Below are 23,321 nucleotides of genomic sequence, written 5' to 3'. Positions count from 1 at the left end.
GTACCTTGATTTTAATTTTTTATAGCTTACCTTTTTTATAGAACATTCAATTCATTAACTGTATTGTTTAAATTAATTTTGAAATTAAAAAAAGATTGTTTATGGTAGGCCTACAACATTTTGATTTGTGGATATTTCATTTTGCAAGTATCAGAATTTAGTTTATGATGTAAATTTGTAATGTTGACTTGTTTTGGAGTGTGAGTGTAAAATATTCAGACAAAATGTTTTCATATAAAAGTGAAAACATGACAAATAGGTGTGCAAATCTTTTGGCAAAACACTAGTCGGAACCATAGACCAGGGATGGGCAACTTTGTTCACAGCAAGGGCCACTTTAATTTAATTCTCACTGCCAGAGGGCATACAAAAATTATTACATTCAATAATGTCTCAAATTTAACTCAACATATACCGGTGATCTAATATTATTATGGACATAATCTGTAAAAATGTACCTGAGGGCCATGTTGAGGGTTGATGGGGGCCGCATGTGGCCCCCGGGCCGCCAGTTGCCCGCCCCTGCCATAGACTGTAAAGGGACTGTAAAGTCTAAAATAAGTGATCTTAGTCTTCTTAAAATATTTGATAAAATGAGCAGTCCACAAAGGGTAATCAATATTCGTTTAGAGTTTTGTATAATTTGAAGGGATAAAACAAATAAATGATTTAAAAAAAACGTCTTTAATCTATTTGTGACCAGATATTTAGAGATAAGCAGTTTTTTCATCATTAAGGAGGCGTGGTCTCCAACTGTTTATGTGAAGACAATCTACATTTTCAATGTTTCTAATGAATGCACCGTGGAGAAGGTGCTACTTGTTCTGCAAATGTGAAACCCGCAGGTGAAGCCTTCAGCAGGATCACTGTGCCGCTTCAGTATCCTGTTCAATGTGTGACGTAGCTTTCACTGACGTCACACGGTTGACGTTTGCGGAAGCGGGTCGTTGCTTTAGCTTGTAACTCAAAAAACCAAAACAGAGGCGATGTTTTCCTATTAAAATCTCCAAGGAACCAGAAATTATTACGCCTTTCGCTTTGACTCTGTCGGTTCGATTGACCGGAACAACTCGGTGTTCGTCAGACGATCGACAAGTCGCTCAGCTTCGACCGAGATGGAGGTAATGTCACTGTCGATCAATTAGCTTTAGCTTGTCTGCAATACCTTGATATTTTCTGCATAGCATCATAAATCAATGTAACGCTCTGCTGTTTGTAATATTGGCATCAGATCTTGTTTAATTGAGAGGTTACATTTATAAACACTGGTAACACTAACACCAGTCAGCAGGTTCAAATATCCATTACAGCCTGTGTACTCACCGAACTGCACTACACTTCAAATGTTCAGAATACCAGATAATAACAATAACAATAATAATAATAATAATAATACACAACATGTATAATTATCTGTCAGACTTGGGTGATACCAACATTTCTGTGGCATCAAGTGTATTTGAGGAGATGAATAAACTGTGAAAGACAAACTATTTAAAGCCCCAATTTGACATTGTTAATTTTAGCTATATATAATCTATATATATAATCTATATCTAATCTAATCTAATCTAATCTAATTGAAAAGAAGCTCCTGAAAACACATTACCTATGTGGTGAGACAAAAACATAATCGAGCAACACTAAACTTACATTTTCTAAATATATGCTGGGCTGAATGAAGAACTGCTCTTTGATTGGACGTTGTATGTCAATTGGAAAAAAAAATACATGTATTTAATTTCAATTTAAGGTTGGTTTGTTGCACTCTGCTTATGTAGTTTGTTGTGTAATTGGGGCTTTTTTCTTTATCATGATAAAGGACCCTGGTGGTACTGGACCAGAGACGGTGGCTCCATCACCAGGAGGCACAGCCAAGTCGAAGGTAATGCACATCTGCAAGCACATTATTATTTTATTCAGGATATGGTTTTTTTGAAATATATTTCACAATTTGTATTAAACATGTTCCATTGTTAGAAATGTAATGGCTCTCATGTCCGTCTCTACATTGTTCTTTGTTCTCAGCTGGACACGTTGTCCAAAGATGACCTTATCAAGTTTGCAAAGAAGCAGATGGCTGCGATGCAGAAGATGAAGGGCAAATGTGCAGGTAGGTAGACATAAATACTACAAAATCTTGTTTCAGTTTTTATTCTCTGATTTACCGATTTGACATTTTTCTGCTTTTCAGATTTGGAGAAGGAAGTTTTAACCCTTAAACAACAACCTAAAAACAATACCACCAGCTCAGATGATTTGACTCTGATACAGGTTGGTTCTTTGGGTGGACTCTTATGTGTCTGATGCTAATATTTTCTTATAAATATTTGCCTTTCGTTTTCATGCTGCATAATGTGAGTTATTTGGTTATGTGTGTGACAGGAGCTGACAGAGAGGATGGATGCCTTGCTGCTGGAAAAGGCCGAAACTCAACAAAGTTTTGCACTGTCTCGTAAGGAAATAGAAAGGACTAAGCAGCAAGCCAAGGTGAAACACAACAACAGTATAATGATGTGTAACACTAATTATTTGGGTGGATTTACTGAATTTCAACTGGGTTGCTCTTAACACTTTAGGATAAGTTTGTGTATTTCAGTAAATGTTAAACACACTTTACTAAATGTTTTTTTTTTTTGTGCAGGACGATCTAGCTGCCCTGAAAGAGGAGCTTGACAATGTAATAGAAGAGCACCAAAAGAAGATCAAGACCCTAGAGAGCAGCATTGAGGAATCAAACAAAAAACACCAAGAAGAAGTGAGTTCTTTCCAGAATTTGCTGAAAGAGCGTGAAGAAAGCGACAGGAAGAGAGAGAGCGAACGAGAGAGGGAGCGTCTGGCTGAACATGCCAGATCAAAAGAGAGCACTGAAGAAATCCGCCGTCACTTAGAAGCTCAACTGGAAACCCTTAGAGCAGAACTGGGGGCCATCCAGGAGCACAATTCCAAGGAGTTAACTGAAGTGCAGGAGAGCCACCAACGGGAGTTGACCGAGGCCCAGCAGGAGGTGGAGAACCTGAGGGAGGAGCTGGCTCGGAAGAGTCTGCAGCACGAGGAGGAAATGAGGGCTCTGGAGGAGGACTGTGAAATCGAGAGAGAGCGTCTTCTTTTGCTACACGAGGAGCTGACAGAGCAGCTCGCTCTCAAAGGTAAAACAGCACTCATTTAAAGGTAAAGGTCTAGAACAGGAGCAGGGTCTGTCACAGTGAAGGCTGGCACAATGTTTTCCGCCTATCCTTTATGTCAACATGAAGCCGACCCAGCTCAGGAGAGCAGTGCAGAAATTGTCTTTTTTTTTTCATAACCTTGGGGCGCTGGTGGCCCAGTGGTTAGTGCGCGCGCCCCATGTATGGAAGCAGTAGTCTTCCAAGCGGGCGGCCCAGGTTCAAATCCGACCTGTGGCTTCTTTCCCGCATGTCATTCCCCGCTCTCTGTCTCCTTGGTTTGGAACTCAATCCACTCTGTTCTATCTCTCAAATAAAGGCACAAAATGGCCCAAAAATAAATCTTAAAAAAAAAAAAAATTATTATTACTATTATGTGAAGTATAGAAATTATACCATACTTCACTTAACTTATCTCAGGCTTCAGTTTACATTTTACTCAAATTACATTATGTTCATTATCTCTGTTATGGGATACGTATTAATGACATAAATCAACAAATTATTTAATTAAAGATCAAATAAAATAAAATATATACATTGTATTTCCATTTTGTCATTGTGTCATATCTGTGTACAGTATATGTGTTTTTCATGTCTCACCCATGATTTGATATATATTCAAATAACTTTTAGCTAATTTTACTGAAATGTATTTCCAGACAGCTACCTGCAGGACGTGCAAGAGGAAGAGGAGGAGCCTGCCCGTCGTTCAGGGATCGCCAAGATGCTGGAGCTGTCCGGCGTCAGTCAGGGTGACTCCAGCCACGGTGATGGCGAGGAGACTGAGACTGGGAAACTGAAAGCAGCCGTGGAGGAACTTCAAGCCCAGAACACCATGTTTCAGGATGAGCTCACCCTGCTCAGTAATGTGAACGGTGAGCTCGAAGCTGAGCTGGAGAGAACCAAAGAGGAGTTCCAGTTGGAGAAAGAAGAGCTGGAGTTCAAAATCAATGAACTGCAGATGAGCCGAGACGGTGCTCTCAATGACCAAGCCGTAACCCTGGACCCTGAGCCACAAGAAACCAGGGGAGAGCTCCAGCAGCAGAGTGAAGAGCGCAAAGATGGAGAGGAATCTCATTCATTACAATCCAACGAGTCGGCAACACTTCCTGGGAACCAAAATCTCCTAAATCTAGAGGAGCTCAGGGGTCAGTGCGAGGCGTTGACCATAGAGAGGGACTCCGCCTTGACTGAGTGTCAAAACATGAGAGAAAAACTGCAAGGTTTTGAGACAGAACTGGCTGAGAAAAAGAAAGATTTTGTTGTACAGTACAAAGCAATGAAGGAACAAGGGGCAGACAATGTAAGGGAATTCCAAAACAAGATCGAAGAGCTTACCCAGGAGAACAGTGAGGTGCTGGAAAGGGTGAGAGTGGCTACTGAGGAGAAAAACACTCTAGAGAAGAGCATACACGATCTGAAGCTGCAGCTTGAAGGTTCATCAGAGGAGGACCAGAAACTCCGCTCCTCTGTACAGGAACAAGCAGCTTTGGCCTGTGAGCTGGAACAGTCTGTGGTGGGACTGACCAAGCAGAACGAGGAGATTCTCTCCCAACTGCAGATGAAGGAAAGCGTGACTCAAGATCTAAAAGAGATGGTCAACACCCTGAGTGAAGAGAAGAACAAATTGCAATCCCACCTTCAGCACCGTGAAGAGGAGATGCAGCATATAAATGATGAGAAAACAAAGGAAATCCAGAGGCTGCTGGAAGAGAAAGAGAGGGAGACACTGTTGTATAGAGGGGAGAAAGAGAAAGAGTTGAAAAGCCTGAAAAGGGAGAAGGAAGAAGAAGTGCAGCTAAAGGAGGAGAGGGAAAAAATAGCAGAGAATCTGAAAGAGGAGTTGGAAAGAAGGCAGGAACAAATGTGTGCATTAGAGGTGACTATTAAAGAACTCTCCACTGAAAATACTGACCTCCATCAGAAATTAGAGGAGGCATCCTCTGGGCTTTCTGAAGCCCAGGAAACAAGGGAGCTTTTGGGCTCCAAGCTGGCAGCTCTGGAAGCTCAGCTAGAGCAGGAGACTCATGAAAAACATGAAGGAGAAGCAAAGTTGAAGTCACTGGCAGAGGAGGCCGAGCAGGCCCGTGTCACCGTAAGAGCTTTGGAGGAAAAACAGGGTGAAGTACTCCAAAACTCCAGGGAAGAAGTCGAGGTGCTCCGAGCACGTGTTACTGAGCTGGAAAAGGAGAGGAGCCTGTTGGTGATCAGTCTCGAGGAGGCTCGAGGAGAAGCGACAGTTGAGGATTTGCAAAAGGAGCTCCAGGCTCATATTACAGACCTGGAACAGGAGAGGAACATGTTGAGGGACAACCTGGAGGAGGTGCTGAAGGACACCAAAGCGCTGCAGAAAGACCTGGAGGAAATGAAGGCAGCCAATGAGAAGGTGAGCGTGGAGAACCAAAAGTTGCAGGCCCAAATCTCTCTGATGACTCAAGAGGGAGAAGAGAAAGAGGATGGGGGAATGGAGGGAGAGATGGAGAAACTGGAGAAAGAGAGGAGAGAGCTCAAAGACCAGCTGACTGAGAAGGACTCACTCATATCTCAGCTGAAGAGTGAGATGGCCTCTCTCCAGGTGAGTGGAGATTTTCAGAATAAGTCAGTCCACAAGAAATGTACATTTGGTAGTTCTGGTTATCCCGGGTTATTATCACTACAGCCTTAAATAATTTCAATGTCTATTGAGCTGTCAGATCAGATTTGATCCTTTAGCTATAACACCTGATCAGGCTCAGCACTGCCTGTAACTTTCTGTTTTTGATGTCATCATTGGGAATGGTTTATAACAGAATCTTTTGAAATGTGTACAAAGTTGCATAATCAGTTTCATGCCTACAGTTTTTCAGGTTACAGCTCATCAATGATAACTGTTTTTTAGTTAATTGATCATCAGTGAAAAAGGAAGCGGTTTAAGTGCCTAGGCAGACATTTGGACTTGTTTTTCCCATCTTATAGACAACACTGCTCAATTTATTGAAAGAATAATCTCTTTGGGGTGGTAGTAGCTCAGTCTGGATACAGACTTGCGCTGGGCATGTGAGGGTTTTTTGTGCCTTTAAATTGATTGGACAGCTTCAGAGAGACAGGACAGGAATGACATGTAGGAAGAGAGAGTTGGGAAAGACATCCACCAAATAGTGTCAGGACTGGGAGTCAAACCTGCAACAGTGCGACCATTGCAATAAAATCCCAACTGAGCTAAACCAGCATGGGTTGTTTTTGTGATGGAAATGATGACCATGTTAAATATTTGCAAAAGTATCTATTGATGGTAGAACAGTGTATCCATTTAAAGGCTGAGGGTGACTGAACTTAATCAGTCCATTTTGTACTCTTATTTACTCTTTCTTTTTTCTCCATCCCTCTTTTAGGAGTCTGCAACTCGATCCGCTTCTTCTAATGAAAGTGCAAGCAGTGAGATCACAGAGAAAATAGGTATGGAAGTGACTCTTCTACTAATTAACGTTTTTACCTAAATGATGATCCTTTAAGAAATCTCATCCTATTCGGAAACCCTTTGGAGCAGATAAACTATTCATTATATATTCAGAATATTACTCAGACTCTGTCATAACTGTTGCTCCCTGCAGCTCTTCTGGAGAAAGAACACAAAGAAAAGGATGAGAAGATGAACAAAATTAAAGCTGTTGCCATCAAAGCCAAAAAGGAGCTGGACATCAGTAAGAAAGAGGTACAGTGAAGTGTAACATCTTAAAGGCACAGTATGTAGATTCTGCCGCATGGGGTGCTCTCAATCAAAACAGTAACAAAAGATGATCTTGAGGCTGGCAGGGAATCATGGGAGTTCTCTCTGCCACTCCACCCCCACCCCCCAATGAAAACGGCAGCACAAAGCAACAGTACATCAGCTTTCAGTCACAATTCCTGCTTCCTTTTGTAGCGGCCTTTGACTTAACATCCAGTGTTTCCACGGCAACTATAAACATGTTGTGTCTGTCATGGTAGCTCTGTAGCGGCCGCCATGACAACACTCGTCCTGTTACAGCTATAATCTATGGCTTTGTTAACTGTTGGAAATATTTGAGGTAGTTCTAAAAAAAATAATAATAATAATTTTTAATTATTTTAGTGTTAACATTCTAATAAAATTCCACAGATTGTACGTTTAAATTGTGAAGGTCTGTTTATCACCACTTGAACATGATAAGGTATTTACAAAATAAATGACGTGTTAAAATGGTAAACAACCAGTGGGGAAAACTGGAGTAAACTTAAAAAAAGAGTTTTACATTATAAAATAAAAGTATTTATCCTATGAGCTGGAAGGTTCTCCTCTTTGTAAAGTGTATATTTTCAAAAGTCAGTGGTTTATGTGCAGGACACGGGACAACATATGGATAGATTTTAGTTGTAGTTTCTGCTCAATGTTCAGATCATTAATCAAACCGCTTGTTTCACAGGTTGCAGCCCTCAAGGAGGAAGTGGAATCACTGAAAGCAGAGAAGGTGAAAGTCAGCAGCTCTATGAAAGACATCATCCATGGTGCTGAAGGCTACAAGGTAGGAGAGAAAACTTTCAGAACATCCTGTTGAAGTTCTTTAACATATGTGATTTTTCACAGCTGTTTCTTACAAAAATGTACTGCCATGTAGATATGACCGAAATAAGTCATTATAAGACACAAATAAATGACTCAGGTACAAGAGAGAACGGCCCAATTTCAGCTTGAAGGCTACAAATGATTAATGTCAGCTCAGTGGTTATTGAATGGTGAATTATAACACTTGTTACTCATTATGTACTCTGAATAATTCCAAAAGTACAACAGTGTGAGTGGCTTCATTTGATAACATGTACAACCCCACTGTATTAACTATACGACTTATATATGTGATGAGTAATCATTTTGCATTATCCAGGTGTATTTCATTCCTCTTGTCTGAAAGAAAATCAAAATGTAGATTTACTTTGTCACAGACGTTAAACATACGGTAAACCAAATTGAAACTGACCGTTTTGACAGTTAAGCATCTGGTTAATTGTATGCATTGCTAATTTGTTGCTAATTAGCAGGCATTAGCATGCTTTCTTTGAGATTGACTTTTTGTGAAATGACGCTCAGAGAGCTTTTCATAAACAGTCCCCCAGACTGCACTGTGCTTTACGACCGTGTCTCTCCATTAGAGGGGAAGCCACTCTGGTGTTTCTAATGACAGTTTGTCCCTCACTCAATGTAAACGCAGCTTAAAATCTAAGATGCATTGTGTTTACCTTCACTGAGCCTCCAGTAATGAATGAATACACCGTAAGTGTGTGTGGATTTGTCTGTGTGTAGAACCTGCAGATAGATTACGACACGCAGACAGAGCTGCTGGATAAGGAGAGAGAGAAGGTGGAGGCGGCCGAGAGACAGATTGCCGAGCTGACCAAACGACTCAGCAGTGCTGTCACACAGGTAACAAAGCTACACTCTCAACACCTTCAAAAGTAACAAACACACAAACTGCTCTCACGCTCCCAGTAAATCTAAGCAGTGCCACTTTGTCGAGCAATACATCTCAACTGTGCTTTTCACATAACTCAGTTTTCATCTGATTTACAGTGAGTCATTTCAGCCAGCTTTGCCTGACAGCCCGGCACCCACAAATAGCCCATCAGATGTGACTGGGTGAGCTAGGGAGAAATTTTCTTTGTATATACTGCTCTCCCCAAGCTCGTAACTGTTTCTCTCCAATGAGAGAACAACAGGCAGGTAAATGGAGCGGAGTATAGACTCCATCTGCTGTGTGCTAGTGCAACACTATTTTGTGAGGCACAGGTTTATTCCTGTGTGCACTTGGGGTTCTCGGGGGGGGGGGAGGAGGGAGGAGGAGGGAGGGGGAGGGAGGGAGGAGGGAGGGGGAGGGAGGGAGGAGGGAGGAGGCAGACTGAAAGCTAGCCAGGTATCGAAGATTATGTCTGGCCATCTCTGTTTACTAATCATAGATTCAGTGTTTGGCTGACAGCTGATGGTAGGTGGCTGCTGCTGCCACTGCTGCTGCTTCAGTGTTCCTTGCAGAGAAAGCCCTCAGAGCCTGCGGCTGTCAGTTTTGCACGACTGACTTTTTAAACGTGTCATATGGTTTCTTGAGGTTTGTTGCATTTGCCTAAATTTTCAGGAGGAATATTAAAACAATTAACGCAACATTCTCTCAGAGGGAATCTTCTTTTTCAGTGGATTTTTTGTTCTTTTCGATAGAATATTTGCAAGCCATACACAGTGGATGTCATGAAAACTGACTTCATTCCAGGATTAAATTACAGATTAATACAAACGCATTTTAGCTCATCATTAACCAACAAGATTTAAGGAAGCTTAGTCAATGTAGTTCATGAAAAGAGTTTTCCAGGGAACATGATTATTGGACCTGCACCTGAACCTGATGAAAAGGCAGAGAATATTATATAGCTTGTTTAGTTTACTGTACCTCTGTATGCAAGTCAGCTTTTTGCTCTTTTTAAGTGGCGTTGTATGAGGTACTTTAGTTACAGTAATACTCACAGGACATGCTGGTCAACAGCCAGAGCACTAGTATGGAAACTAGGCTGTACAGCCCTGCAGACGGGTCAGTCTGTCCACTCTGACCTAAAACCAATGTTGGTGTAAGTGTACGCTTATCTACAATTTATTTAGGGTTATTTTGCGACCCAACACATACTTGGTCCTCACATTCATTGTATTGGTAAAAGCGTTGGTCCTGAGTTGCAGTCTCAGAGATTTATATTTTTCATGTTGCAGGGATAGTATTAGCATGACTTTTTATGCTTTTACAGACGGAGACTATAAGCAGTGAGAAAGAAGACCTGGTGGCCAGTATCGAGACCCAAAGGAGCGTTGTGAGGAAGCTGGAAGCTCAAAACCAGGAGCTGCAGAGACAGACTGACTGCCTCGACAGAGACCTGCTGGCTGAGAGATCTATGAAAGAGCAGAAGATCAAGGTAAAAAAGAAAGAGAGCTGGATAGTCTGTACTAGTTAGTGGCCATGTCAGGTTCAGAAAGTGAATGAAAAGTCTGAAATACACAGTACAATGTACGTACTCTGTTCCCTTGTGCATTTGTTTGCTTGCTCCACAAGGACTTGTCATCTGCCACGAAGGAAGTAGAGGAGCTGACAGCCCAGCTACGCAAGCAGCAGCAGCAGTCTCAGCAGACTGCCCAGGAGCTGGAGCAGCTACGCAAGGTACACACACACATTCACACGCACACACAAACAGCCTCTCAGACACTGCTGTCTCCGAGGGCCTGTCCAGTCAAGCGACTGGACTGGTGATGGCCGACCCGCAGCTACAGCAGCACCTCTCAGATAGAAAGAGAGCATTTGTAGCCCACAGGATGAGAGCTGCTGTTACTTTTCCATTAGTGGACAGGTCCATAGTACGGCAGTGAACATGGAAACTGCCAGGAGGAACGACTCTGTCATGTGTCCCCTTGTGAGAACAGCCCAACAAACTCGAGTTTTTGATGTACACACGGACTGTGAAGGTTGAGAGTATAAATAAAACATATAATAATACATCGTAGAGTCTTCTGTTTAAAAAATTCTTTTATTTCAAATCCATATTATATTATGAGATAAATGAAATGACTGAACGAGAGTTAACTTTTAAGCTAAATAAGTGTTGAATCTGCTTTATAGGAGGCACAGCAGAGCTCTCTGCTGGACATGGAGATGGCCGACTACGAACGGCTGGTGAAGGAACTCAATACCAACCTCCTTCATAAAGATGAACGTGTGGAAGAGTTAAAGGCCCAGATAAACACACTGACCCAGAAGGAGGACACGCTTAAACAGGAAGTTGGTAGGTATATGATTTGCATGTAAACCTGCTCTATAGATAGATAGATACTTAATTGATCCCGAAGGAAATTCAAAACTTGAAAATAGTTTATTGCATGGGTTGAAGTGTCTACAATTTTAAAGTTTCATCTGGGATTAGCTCACAACACTCCTTATGTTTCTCAATGATAAGTGTGTATAGATAATGTTATATCGCTGATATAGTTGTTTTAGTGGGGGGGGGGGGGGGGGGGACAGTGACCAGGGTTCTTTTTCACATTCGAGAATGCAGGTACTGCAGGTAAGATGTTGATGCACAGTTTATGAACTCCAGTGGGTATCAACTGATTTCAAACTTTGATCCTGCAGAGCCACAGTGATTACTGTCTGCTATGTAATCACAGGGCCCACACGCTTTACCTTTCCTGTTGATCTACCCTGTCAAGCTGAGCAATGGACGCACAATACTGAAAACAATGTTCATAAATAAAGCCTACAGAGTATGTTTCACCTAAATTCTGTGTGTGTGTGTGTGTGTGTGTGTGTGTGTGTGTGTGTCTGTGTGTCTGTGCGTTTGGTTATTTGTGTCTCCAGAGTCTTTGAAGTCCCAGCTGGACCAGGGGGAGGAGAAGACCTCCAACATGAAACAGCTGCTGGTGAAGACCAAAAAGGACCTGGCCGATGCCAAGACACAGGTCTGTTCTGTGTGTCTGTGTGTGTCTGTGTTCTTCAGTAAGTGTGTCCCAAAGGATTTCCTAGAACTGTGTGTAACATTTTCTTGCCTGATGATTGTAAATAGTTGTGTGCAGTCAAGTGTGAGCATGATTGTGAGGGAGGCCTTGAAGATGTTGACAACTGTTAGTCATGTTTTGCCATGTTTAAGTATATGGGGCTATGCATTTATATTTTCACCTTGTGTGTTGTGTGTGTGTGTGTGTCTGTGTATTTCTGTCTGTGTGCATGCAGGAAAGCTCCCTCATGATGCTGCAGGCGTCTCTAAAAGGGGAGCTGGAGGCTAACCAACAGCAGCTAGAAAGCGGCAAGGTAACACAAGACAGCCCTTCTCTAAGCCAGTTCCCTCTGATGAAATGTACTTAAACAAATCAACTTCTCAGTCAAATACAAGTCACATAGAAAAAGTCTTGTGTGTTATGCGTGTTAAGATCGAGGTGTGCGAGCTGACGGCTGAGCGCCACCGTCTGCAGGAGCAGCTTAGGACTGCCTTGGAACAGCATCAAAGAAGCAGCAGCTCCATGCAGCAAAGGATCAGCAGCCTGCAGCAGGAGAGAGATACTGCTAAGGTTCACTCAGATCTGATTATTCATGGACATAAGGAACAAATGATTTGTCTGCAACAATTCAAAAATTCACATGTATTTACCAAGTGAACAGAACAGTGCATAGAATTGAATGTTAATGTGTGTATTGTTGTTTAATGTACGTCCAGGCTGAGCTTATGGCAACATCGGGCGAGTTTGAGAGTTACAAGGTGCGAGTCCACAATGTGCTCAAACAACAGAAGAGTAAAACTACTTCCCTGAACGAGGGAGACTCTGGCAAACTAGAAAGGTAAGGACAACAGCTGTATGACAAATGTGCATGACAAAGGGAAGATACAGGGAGGCAATCAGAAAGGTCAATCGAAAATGTGAATTCCTGTCGATGTTTGAGGGATGTAACCAAACCTACAGTGAGCAATGACATATTATTTTTGAGTCGGCTCTGCACTACAGCCCATTGATTGTGACACTGAGGGAAACATTCGGAAATTTGACGGCCTTCAAGTCCATAGTGGGCTAAATGTGTTGGTTTTTTCAACTAAAAAAAGACAAATAATCACTTTTTTTCACACAAAAAAATATATGAACAGAGGTGGGCGCAATACAGTCCAAAAGATGTCACAAGAAACAATTTGAACACTGAATTGTAGTATTTGTCAGACAACGCTCTAAGAGTGATATGCAAATGTGGTGAATACGTTGTGTATGTGGCAGGGAGCAGTTGTCTTCTCAGGTAGAACAGCTGAGGTCCAGGCTGGCAGAGAGCCAGCAGAGCCTCCAGAGCAGCACAGCTGAGCTGCAGCAGCTCCAGACTGAGCACGACACTCTGCTGGAGAGACACAACAAAATCCTCCAGGAGACCATCAGCAAGGAGGCGGAGCTTCGTGAGAGGTGAGGCGGCTTGATCCAATACAATCATCTAGAACTCATTATACTATCCTGATCCTGATTTTTAGTATGTTCTTTCACATGCCCTATTTGTCTCTTTATCACGTAGAACTTTCTTTGTTCAATCATTTTAGAAAAATGATTTTCACTTCCTTGAAATGTGCCTTCCATACCAATACTCCACTAAATGAGTTCTGTCAAAATGTCCTTTCGCTCTCATGTGACCTCCAGGCTTCTGACAGTGCAGTCGGAGAACCTGGGACTCCGGTCAGATTTGACCCAGGCTCAAACCGACCTCTCCTCCCAGGTCGAGTCCCAGCGACAGACATACAGGGACCAGCTAAGGAAGCTGCAGGATGACCACCGGGCTACTGTGGAGACCCTGCAGGGCCAGCTGACCCGTGTTGAGGACCAACTCTTCAGCCTGCAGAGCCAGAACAGTAAGCATGGAGGCGACGTTGATCCAGTCAAATTAAATCAAGCCATTAAGTACATGGTCATGTTTCAAAGTGGCAGTACAAACCCCAAAGTGTGGAAATGATTTTAAGTTGATGGCTGCAGAATGATTCAAAACATGTACTGCTACTGAAATAGATAGCCATAAGCTCAAAGGGTGCATCATATAAAGAGATCCATCAGAGTATCAAGTGTGAAGACGTTTATTTACTCTGTTGTTGTCTAAGAGAAATGACAGTAGAGAGAACAGAGGAGGTGGGCTGTTGTGGTCTGTTCATCAGAAGAGCAGCAGTGGAAACGCGTTCATCACCTCCCACGCAGCCGCCCCCTGGAGTCAAACAGCAAATACACATACAGTAGTAATGACTAGGAAAGGAAAGTGTGTGTGTGTGTGTGTGTACTTCTCTGTCACTTCATTACGGCCAGGTGCTGGCAAGGCTCCTCAGCTATGTTCCCGCCTCTCAGAGGGGCTCACTGTGGCATCTGGAGAGACTCGTCATTAGCAGCTCATGCATGCACGCTAGCAATTGCCCAATATGAACTATAACAGAAAGTCAGATTGGAGCCTTTTTGATCGCGTCAGTCTAATTTAAAAGCAGTTAACGTGCAAAATGGTTCAACTTCAGTGTTTTTCTGGTGGCAGGGCGGGTCATAAAGATGGCCCATGTATACTGTTTTTTTTACTCTATGAAATAGATATTACAATACAAAATAATCATATTTATTCCATCCTTCTACAATCAGCTGGTGGAGGCAGCAGCTTTCTTTATCGATTGACTTTTGCTGCTGATGCTGTACTAACCTTTTTCATCAATGGTTCATCTCCTCTCATAGTTTTGTTTCACTACGACAGCTTGACCACTCGAACAGTGTTGACTGTCATCAGGGGTTCACTGATAACAAATGTCCACATATTACTCCCCATCTGCCAGGAGACAGAAGGATATGTAAAACAGAGTAAAGGCTCCGATGTCTTTCTGATAATAGAAGTGAGCTTCCAAGATAACTTTAACCTTTACCAATCAATCTTTATTTCTATATTCAAAACAAATGTTATCTCAAGACACTTCTTCTCCAGCATGACGTTGTAGTCGGTTTGAACGGGAAATAGGACACCTCGTTTTTTCTTTGTATCCCTCACCAGACAACAAAATTTCATGGCAAAATGAAGAACATTATTTGTGCACGTTTGAGAAAAGGTAGAGTGCCACACTAGAGGTGGAAGGTGGGAGGATTGGTTTAGTGTCTGCTCTTTGGGTTTTGTTTCAGGGTCATACATCACCCTATTTCTTTGTCCACCTACTCTCTAAACTCTTAAAAAGCCCTCACCATCTCCTCTCTCCTCGCCCTGGTGTCTGTTTTTTTTTTTCCATGTCAGCTGAACTGTTTGGTGCCAGTGTGTGTCTGGTGCCCCCTCATGTCATAAAGTAGAAGCACACCAGATTGCAACTTTTTCTTGAATTAAGAATGGGTGCAGATTAGGTGAGGATTAGTCATACTCTTTCAAGGGAGCAGAGCGGTTCAGAGGAACTCTTTGACAAAAATTGAGATTTGAAAAAAGGCATTTTGTTGCCTTAATTTTTTACACTTTTCTCAATGAATATATAGGTGACTAATGTTTTTTTTAGAGGTAATAAATGAAGGGTTGGTTTACACAACAACAATCAAGAAGTGGGTTATTCATTAAACATTTTTTTTTTACTGTAAATGTTTAACTCATGTAACACTGATTCCCTGAAAGTCACTTTCATATTTCGAGCACAAGGTTTAAATCTTGGCTTTAGTTGTTAAGTTGTCTGTGATTTTAAGAAAGTATTTCAAAATGGATTGTTGTAAAGTTTAACCTTACTCTTTGCTTTTTTTAAATCTGATTTTAATCATCTAACAAACAATGACATTACCACGTTTTACAAACCTTTACACTTTTCAGGTTCAGTGTCGGTCCAGTCCAGCCGTAAGACCCTGAACTCCGACCCCCAGCGCAGAAACACTGATCAGAATCAGGCAGGGCTGCCTCTTTTGACCCTCAGCGATCTCCAGTCTATGGCCAGAGAGGAGGGCGAGGGCATGGAGACAACCGAGACTGAGAGCCCCTCTCCTGCTCTTACACCTCTACCATCTCTGGAACATCTTCTCGCATCCCCAGACCCAAAACAAGGTGTGTTTGAAAGAAGAAGTGCACATTGTATGTTACTGATATTATAAAATCAGCATGTATGAGATCCATGTGTCACAGGTGGCATGTATGACCCTTTAAACCCATACATGGTAATCATAATTTATAGTTTGTTTCTCATCCTGCTGACTTTATTCAGACTTTGATATCACACTGGGGAAACAAAAAAGTTTCTATAACCATGTCTTTCTCAAATTCTGATTTTGGTTTACGCTACAGAGCCATTCGTGTGGAATGTGGAGCCGACCAAAGAAGAGCTAAATCAAAAGCTGAGTACAGCCACTCGCAGTGTGGAGCATATGAACAGCCTCCTGCACGAAACTGAGGCCACCAACGCAGTTCTCATGGAGCAGATCACTGTATGTATTAAACAAGTAAACACACACATGAAGGAAAACCTAAAAGAAATATTCAATAATATATTCATTTTCTTTACAGTGTCATCAGCATTTTATGTGTTTACTCGGCACTAAGTAATATAAAGCTTGCACTTTTGATCTTTCATTTTATTAAAATGGAGAAATACAATAAAGCAAAAAGTGAAGAAATGGTGTGGCAGACATGTAAAGTCACATCTGTGGACCAAAGCTGAATTTTGCCTCAGACATTTTTGGTCCAAGTGTGCTAACCACAATTTAAACTGGCCGGTAAGCCCCAACAGTGATGTCAAACAGCCTTGCATTGTTCACAGTCCCCTCTTTGTCCAGAAGAAAGTAGAACTTGTGTCCTTTGACCCTGAGGGGGATGAATGAGGGGGACTCCTGTCTGTGAGCATGGCAGGCCACCTGTGACAGCGGGACTGTTAGTCTGCGGCCTCGTCCTGCACCCAAAGGTGACTGTGTGGTCACTGTCACCATTTTCCCGCCTTGGTGTAAAATCACCTGGTTGACAGAGCGCCGGCAAAACACGACCCCGAGCCCGACTATTCCAGCTCCAATTGCAAGGCACCCCACCGTGAAGCCGTACCTCCAGGTGTTGGACCCCAGGTTCATCTCAAAACTCCACATCCCAGCCAGCCCGGTTGTTGTGGTGGTGGTGGTGGTGGAGGCAGCCTTAGTGACGTCTTTCTCCGCAGAGCCTCCTGTGTCTCTGAGCCCAGTGTATGCAAAGTGGCCCAGGTATGTCCAGAAGAGAAACTGTCCGCCACAGAAGACCGAGAGGAGCCGGAAGAAGCTGGTCCTGTCGTGCTCGAACAGGGTGACATCTCTGGAGGGCTGGACGGAGGAGCAGAGCTGTCTGTGAGCGAGTCCAATGCGACTCCTACCGAGCAGTCCTGATACACAAGTTAGCCGGTTCACCACGTTGGACACGCTCGGAAAAGCCCCGGTAGACATCCAAACACGAAACACTCTGACGTGTTGCTGCGCGTGAAGGAGTCCACAATGTGTAGAGTAACACGTCAGCGCGCCGCGAAGAAGCCGCTCGAAACCCATTTCCGAAAAATAAATACCTTTATTTTCCACACCCCGAATTGACCAATGAACCCAATTATGCACAGTTCGTTATCAAAACGTGTTATCTTGAGTTACTACTCAACTACGAGGGCATAGAGGCGGCCGCCATACTTGTTATGCCGGACGTAAGATATTGTGCTACGGCAAGTAGCAGGGACCAAAATTGATTTCCGCATGTATAATCGTAGGCTCATGCCTGACAGCGAGTTTCTTGTTCTTGTCTTATTACAAAGAAGATTCCACCTTAACATTGCAGATTCATTTTAAAAGAAAGGTTTTTAAAAACCACTTTGCATGTAGTAGAGGGCGGCAGTAGCTCAGTCTGCAGGGACCTGGGTTGGGAACCGGAGACATCTCTCCATTAGTGCATGTTCATAAGATCCTGTTTGTGTATGTGTGTCTGTTTCAGCCTGTGTGTGTGTTGCATGACTTACAGAGTGTAAAAACTGAAATAATAAAAGTAAGTCTTAATTTTAATCTTAGTACTTAAACAAACTGTGTACAGACGGACACGTTCATTAAATCATGACATTCTTCTTATTATGGCCTTCTTTACTGTCTTTCCAGATCTATAATAGGTTTATTGTTTGGCCAATCTAATGGCAAAAAATCATGTCCACACTTTTCAGAAATGAAGTGTACAGATAAGAACAAAGATATAAATGTGAAGCTAACGGTTTGTATTTGCCAAGGCCCAGGGTGCTGTTGTTTAAATTTGCTGATGTGTTCTTTATTTTAGTTGTTGAAGAGTGAAGTGCGTCGTCTGGAGCGAAACCAGGAGAGGGAGAAGAGTGTGGCCAACCTGGAGTATCTGAAGAATGTCTTGATGCAGTTCATTTTTCTGCAGTCTGGGAGTGAGAGGCAAGCGCTCCTGCCGGTCATTCACACAATGCTTCAACTTAGTCCAGAAGAGAAGAGCAAACTGGCTGCCATAGCACAAGGTATGAGCTCTGGCTACAGGTTTCTGTGTCACTAGAGAGCCTTTTCAAATTCATATTCATTTTCTTTTGTATATTCATATTCTTTGTGTTTTGCAAACAACAAATAAATAAAATATGCAAAAAGTCTGAAACTGTTTATGATCTTCAGATTTGACAAAACAACAGTTTGGACACGATACCTTGGCTACTGAATTAGGTTACTACTACAACATTTGTTAGAACAGAATCACACAAATCTATCATTCTGCATCACACATATACACCACAGCAGAACACTCTGACCCAAATTCCCCATTCATTTTCTGTTACTGATGATTTTTTTCTTTATCCATTTTCTTTCCATATGACTCAAATGCTTTAGGATTAACAGTGTATTTTTTTTCCCTTCTCTTTGCAGGTGGGGAAGAAGGGGCTGGCAATCGGGGCTCAGGCTGGACCTCCTACCTACACAGCTGGTCTGGGATCAGATAGAGTTGATAACCGGCCAAGCCAACAAATAAGTGCACAATGCTAACATGTTACATGGCCTTTTCCTTTGAAAGCCTAAACCAAGCTGAGGTAGATTTTGTGGCAACGGTGGGAGATGTAATGGGCGCTCACTAACTTTAGGGACACATTAGAAGGGACCAGGGACTGTATCAGAAAAGAGTGAGGAAGTGTGAGATAGAGATGGAAGCAAACTCTTGGACATGAATACTGATTTAGATGTGGTGCAATATTAACATTATTCTCTTAAAAATGAACATTGAACTGTGACACATTTCTGTCTTCCTTACTCTTACAGATGACATGTATCTATGGCATTTACAGGACACGGGGGTTACATGTCCTTGAAGTGGCTCATTAGACATTACCACCATTTGCATTATTAAAACTAAGTAGTAAATAAGATGAATCATTTATATATTGTGTAGCAATCAAATGTTGTTTAATGCATGGGAGGTGCACACAATCTGGGAGGTGGAAAGAATCAAGGAGATAACTAGTTAATAGTATGATAATACTTGATCCTCATTTTCAGATGCTTCATTTTTTTCTTTAGACGGGAGTGTAGCTGGGTAGCACACTTAAATGAGGATGGCAGTGGCAGACAGCAAATGACTTAACATACTTTACATTCCTTGTCAAACCATTTTCAGGGCATTCTTCAGTGTGAGATTATGAATTATGCTTTTACAACCCTAGACACATGATTTAAATCAAACATGCCCAGTAGACAACTCTATCTCTGCTTCAAATATTAAACATTTGTTTCCTTAGAAAAAGTAGAAATAATATAAATTCAACTTAAACATGCTTTGGAGATTAAAAGAAAAAAAAAAGTCAGCTGTAGAAATGTGCTGCAACATGTTTACTCTTGTGTGTGGTCTGTTAAAGTCTTTCAAATATGTCTACTGAAATTCACTTGAAGTATGAAAGCAGTGCATTTCTACAGTCACAGATTCACTTGACCAACATGGCATCAATATCTAAAGGCACTGTTGATATTTTTCTTACTGACTTGATTATTAACCCATTATTATTGCAGTTCCGCACTAATGCCTCATCCACTGAAATCAGTTGCAGTTACAACTTCCTTGGGATTTGATCAATCATTTTCTGTTGTGATGGTTGGGTTGGGTTTATTTTAGGCTTTTTGTGTACTTTGTTGCAACAGTTTCTTGTAGTCATTACTTTTTGAGGTATTATTTCAATGGTTTCTTTTACTTTGGTTTTATCAGTTTGTTTGTTTCTGTTGTTAAATCACTGAACATGAAAGCTTTGCAACGTTTGCTGCACAGCAGTTTTGTTGAAGGATGACCCCTGTGACAGCAAGCACCTCCGACCCTGCTCAAGTATCCCTGAGCAAGACTCCCTCCAAGGACCAACAGTGCTGCTTTTTGCAGTGCCTGACCCTGTCCACCGATCTCTCTGTGGAGGTGGGAAAGGAAAGGATAATTAAATAAAATCCCCCCTCCCTGTAGAGTACACATCCACCCACTCCTGCTTTGCTCTCGTCCCAGCATTAATGACGATAACTGTGCTGATCTTTTCTTTTTTTTTTCTCATTCCAGAGGCAGCTTTGTGTTATCCCTTCAGCATACGTGAATGTATTTTATCTAATGCTTTTATATTTATGATTATTAAAGTCAACAGAAAGCTATGAGAGATTACATAAACGATAACGGCTGAATTGTGTAACAACGACCTGGGCATTTACAGTGAGTCGAATACTTGACTTAAACAACTGATTTCAGAGAAAAGTCTTTTTTTTGTGATCATTTGCAAATGTAAACTAAAATAAAGTCGACATGAATTAAGCATTTTGCCATTCATTTTGCATTTAACTACTTATTCCTTGCAATGCTCTTTAATATTAAACATTGCACCTACAGGTTGAAATAAGCCTCAGCAACATTATTTTTTTTTTTAGAAGTCAGTCCACTTTATTTCAGCTTAAAGGTTTATGTTTGTATTAAACCACTCAAGGCACACACACATTAACATACAGGGTAAAGCAAATTAAGATGAATCCAATGTAGACATTAAAGCAAGTATTCCCAGAACATGTGCAGTATTCCCAAAAGATTTGTAAATCCTTGATATGACTGCTGGACATCAATGTATGTCAGTTTGTAATGTGATGAGTTTCTGTGTAGTTTCATGCTTTGTTATGGAATTCGTCTCCCCCTTTTTCAGAAGGAAATGCAGGGGAGCGGTTTTCCTTTTAAGGAAATATATGTGGTGTCTCCAATCATGACGCATTATCTGAAGGAAACATCAACAAACAACAAAAAAATAGCTGCTGCCTCTGCCACTGGACGGAAAGGTAAAGTAGCCTATAAGTTAGACTACAGCTCCCCGATGAAGCTTTTATCATTAATCTCTGCAGGGGTCTTTTAAAAAAAACATGAGTTCGAGTGAGAAGTCTGATTCTTAATGCACTTAGATCAAATGTGTCCTGGAAAAATCCCTTGCTCTTTGGTTTAAACTTTCGCATTAATAGTTAAATTTCTGGTGTTGCTCCATGACCCCTCCCCTCATGCTCTTGAACTTGAAAGAAGCTTCCAGTGGTAAAATAAATAAATAAGTCAGACAAACCAAATATCAACATGTAGGCTACTCTGCACTGATGCTTCACGAGTTAATGACGGGAAAACAATGGGAGGATGAAGGACACGCAGCTTGCATCAATCCAACAGACTAAAAGAAAAACCTCTCATCTGTTGAAACGAGCATTTCTTTCACTGAAATCTCAGCACTGCTTTTGCACTTTCCAAGCTTTAGGACCTTTTATTGTGGGCTCCAGCGGTGGTGTGAAACTGCCACAGATAGGATTCACAGAAGACAGACAATGGACCGGTTGTTTTTCAAAATAAAAGCACTACTTTTTGTCATTTCTGTCCGTCTTGGTAAATGACTGATATCCTGTCCACAGTGTTTGCTTAAGATGATCCCAAAACACATTCAACGTTTTCACAAATGCACACGTAGACACTGTTACACTTCTGTGGTCCAGAATACGAACTAAATCTTATATATATTCGACCTCCATGACATTATGTCAGACATATAGTCTATGTGAGAGACAGAGACATGTAGGCCACAATTAGTGGAATTGAACATGTGGTTATTAGCAGGTTATCACTTTCAGGGTTGTCAGGGTTCTTAAGTTAAAGTCTAAAGTCCAATAAAAAGACTCTGGTGCTCTGATGGCATTAACATAATTCAGTGTGTTGGCCTTTTTTTGTTTAAGAAATTACACGATGCAATGATGGGTCGTGGAGATTAAAATAAAGTGTATTAATGTGTATATGCTCCTCTATTAACGTTTATTTATTATTTTTTTTATTGGCGTTTAACTAACTTTTGGGAAGGAGCAGAGAAGGGGTTTTACTTTGAAGACAATACCGGAAGTGCGATATTCCTGCGGAGGGTAGCTTGATGGACAGTGAACAGAGGCGAGGCCCCTTTTCGCCATTCTGCTCCTCGGTAAAGCGTTACATCCTGGACCGGACAACATCTGGACTTCTGCTACAGAAGCGAGACAACACTTGGCTTTGTCCAGGACAGAGGGGAGCGATGCTCGGCGTCACCGAAATGACGAATGGGTGAGTGAGAAGTGTGAAAGTGGTTTTTTTTCTCAAAGACACTTTTGCCTGTTATGTTGGGAAGTTGACATTTTCTCCATGAAAAAAAAAAAAACGCAGCCTGGATATGTTCCATTCTCTCATGGGATAGGAAAACATTAGTCGTGACAAACTCATTGAAGAGTCTGCAGCATTAATGTAGCCTTTTTTTTAATTAACACATCATGTTCATTGCTTAAAGGGGTTTATTTTTATAACCGAAACTTAAAGTAGGCCCAGATTGCCCCCACACTTCTATGTATTTAATTTAAGGTTGTAGGCTGGAGCTACGGTCTCAACTTGGTCACTTACACTGCTCTCTTGCGCCCTCTGCTGGATTATTGATGGAACTCAATGATGTACTGAAAAAGAGTCATTTGAAAACATGAAGCATAATCTAAGTAAATTATATTGTTGTTACTAGGCTATGACTAGGTTATAATTACCTAATTCATTTGAAAGCAAAACTAAGAGACACCTTTATTTATTGGTTATTTTTTGTTTTGTGTTTTTTAAACTGCAGGAGTGATACAGCTTTAAAATTCTGTGCGGTTGTTGTAGCCACGCTTACTCTCAGATGTGCATCGCTTTGGACAAATAATAAATGAATTGCAGATTTGCAGAATGTTGGATTGGGAAAAAAGGCAGGTTTTTAATTAAGGCCTACCTGGCATGTTATAAATAATATCTCCATATTGAGTAACAGACAGATTCAATAGCCTATTGTTCGCATGAATTTGCCAATTTTAAATTTCTGCCATGTCCTTTGTATGCCTTTTTTTAATCGTAAAAAATAAATAGACACTATCTACTCTTATGATAATCTTAGTTCAAGCTCATAGAGGTTTACTACGCGGCATACACAGAATGGTAGGCTCCATTATATCGGATTACAACAATAGTAAATCTGCAACAGATCTCATTTGGTTAATGAATGACCGATGTGGTAATTTAGCCTCAGAGCCATGGTCAAAGTGACTAAATAACACATGTGAGAGTTCCTGATTCTGAAAAGAGCACCACAAGAAATGAATGCTTCAGGTTTTCTGTAGAGATCTTCTAAGTCGCATAT

At 41.5% G+C, this 23,321-nt stretch overlaps 3 protein-coding genes across 3 annotated transcripts in view; 2 read left to right on the top strand and 1 right to left on the bottom strand.

Annotated features, from left to right (window-relative positions):
* The first annotated feature begins 929 nt into the window (after window positions 1-929).
* On the top strand, window positions 930-20,440 carry LOC109989355 (GRIP and coiled-coil domain-containing protein 2). Its single transcript, XM_020641073.3, has 24 exons — window positions 930-1,121; window positions 1,823-1,885; window positions 2,029-2,113; window positions 2,195-2,274; window positions 2,386-2,490; window positions 2,645-3,149; window positions 3,827-5,742; window positions 6,539-6,602; window positions 6,758-6,858; window positions 7,589-7,687; window positions 8,464-8,583; window positions 9,942-10,106; window positions 10,244-10,348; window positions 10,805-10,967; window positions 11,540-11,640; window positions 11,912-11,989; window positions 12,109-12,246; window positions 12,393-12,514; window positions 12,940-13,116; window positions 13,345-13,553; window positions 15,500-15,727; window positions 15,965-16,104; window positions 17,939-18,140; window positions 18,538-20,440. Exons 1-24 carry the CDS (start codon window positions 1,116-1,118, stop codon window positions 18,609-18,611), a joined length of 5,046 nt encoding a protein of 1,681 aa, XP_020496729.2. The 5' UTR covers window positions 930-1,115; the 3' UTR covers window positions 18,612-20,440.
* tmem223 (transmembrane protein 223) lies at window positions 16,231-17,323 on the bottom strand. The gene has a single exon (XM_020641074.3). It carries the CDS (start codon window positions 17,176-17,178, stop codon window positions 16,381-16,383), a length of 798 nt encoding a protein of 265 aa, XP_020496730.2. The 5' UTR covers window positions 17,179-17,323; the 3' UTR covers window positions 16,231-16,380.
* A 1,609-nt stretch (window positions 20,441-22,049) lies between the features above and the next one.
* Window positions 22,050-23,321, top strand: part of lims2 (LIM and senescent cell antigen-like domains 2) — a 26,509-nt gene continuing 25,237 nt past the window's right edge. Inside the window, exon 1 of the mRNA XM_065962080.1 lies at window positions 22,050-22,231. Within this exon, the coding sequence (XP_065818152.1) occupies window positions 22,065-22,231 (167 nt within the window). The 5' untranslated portion in view covers window positions 22,050-22,064. The remainder of the gene's footprint in view (window positions 22,232-23,321) is intronic.

This window comes from Labrus bergylta, chromosome 13, assembly GCF_963930695.1.
Source record: "Labrus bergylta chromosome 13, fLabBer1.1, whole genome shotgun sequence".
Classification (NCBI taxonomy): Eukaryota; Metazoa; Chordata; class Actinopteri; order Labriformes; family Labridae; genus Labrus; species Labrus bergylta.
Note: the sequence above shows the minus strand (reverse complement) of the source record. Positions and strands in the feature narration are given on the sequence as shown.

Bases quoted from the DNA above. Each gene is read 5' to 3' on its own strand.
- LOC109989355 (XM_020641073.3), top strand. The intron at 3,150-3,826 runs GTAAAACAGCAC...ATGTATTTCCAG, and splicing joins AGAGCAGCTCGCTCTCAAAG to ACAGCTACCTGCAGGACGTG. The intron at 6,859-7,588 runs GTACAGTGAAGT...CTTGTTTCACAG, and splicing joins TGGACATCAGTAAGAAAGAG to GTTGCAGCCCTCAAGGAGGA.
- tmem223 (XM_020641074.3), bottom strand. From the start codon at position 17,178: ATGGGTTTCGAGCGGCTTCTTCGCGGCGCGCTGACGTGTTACTCTACA.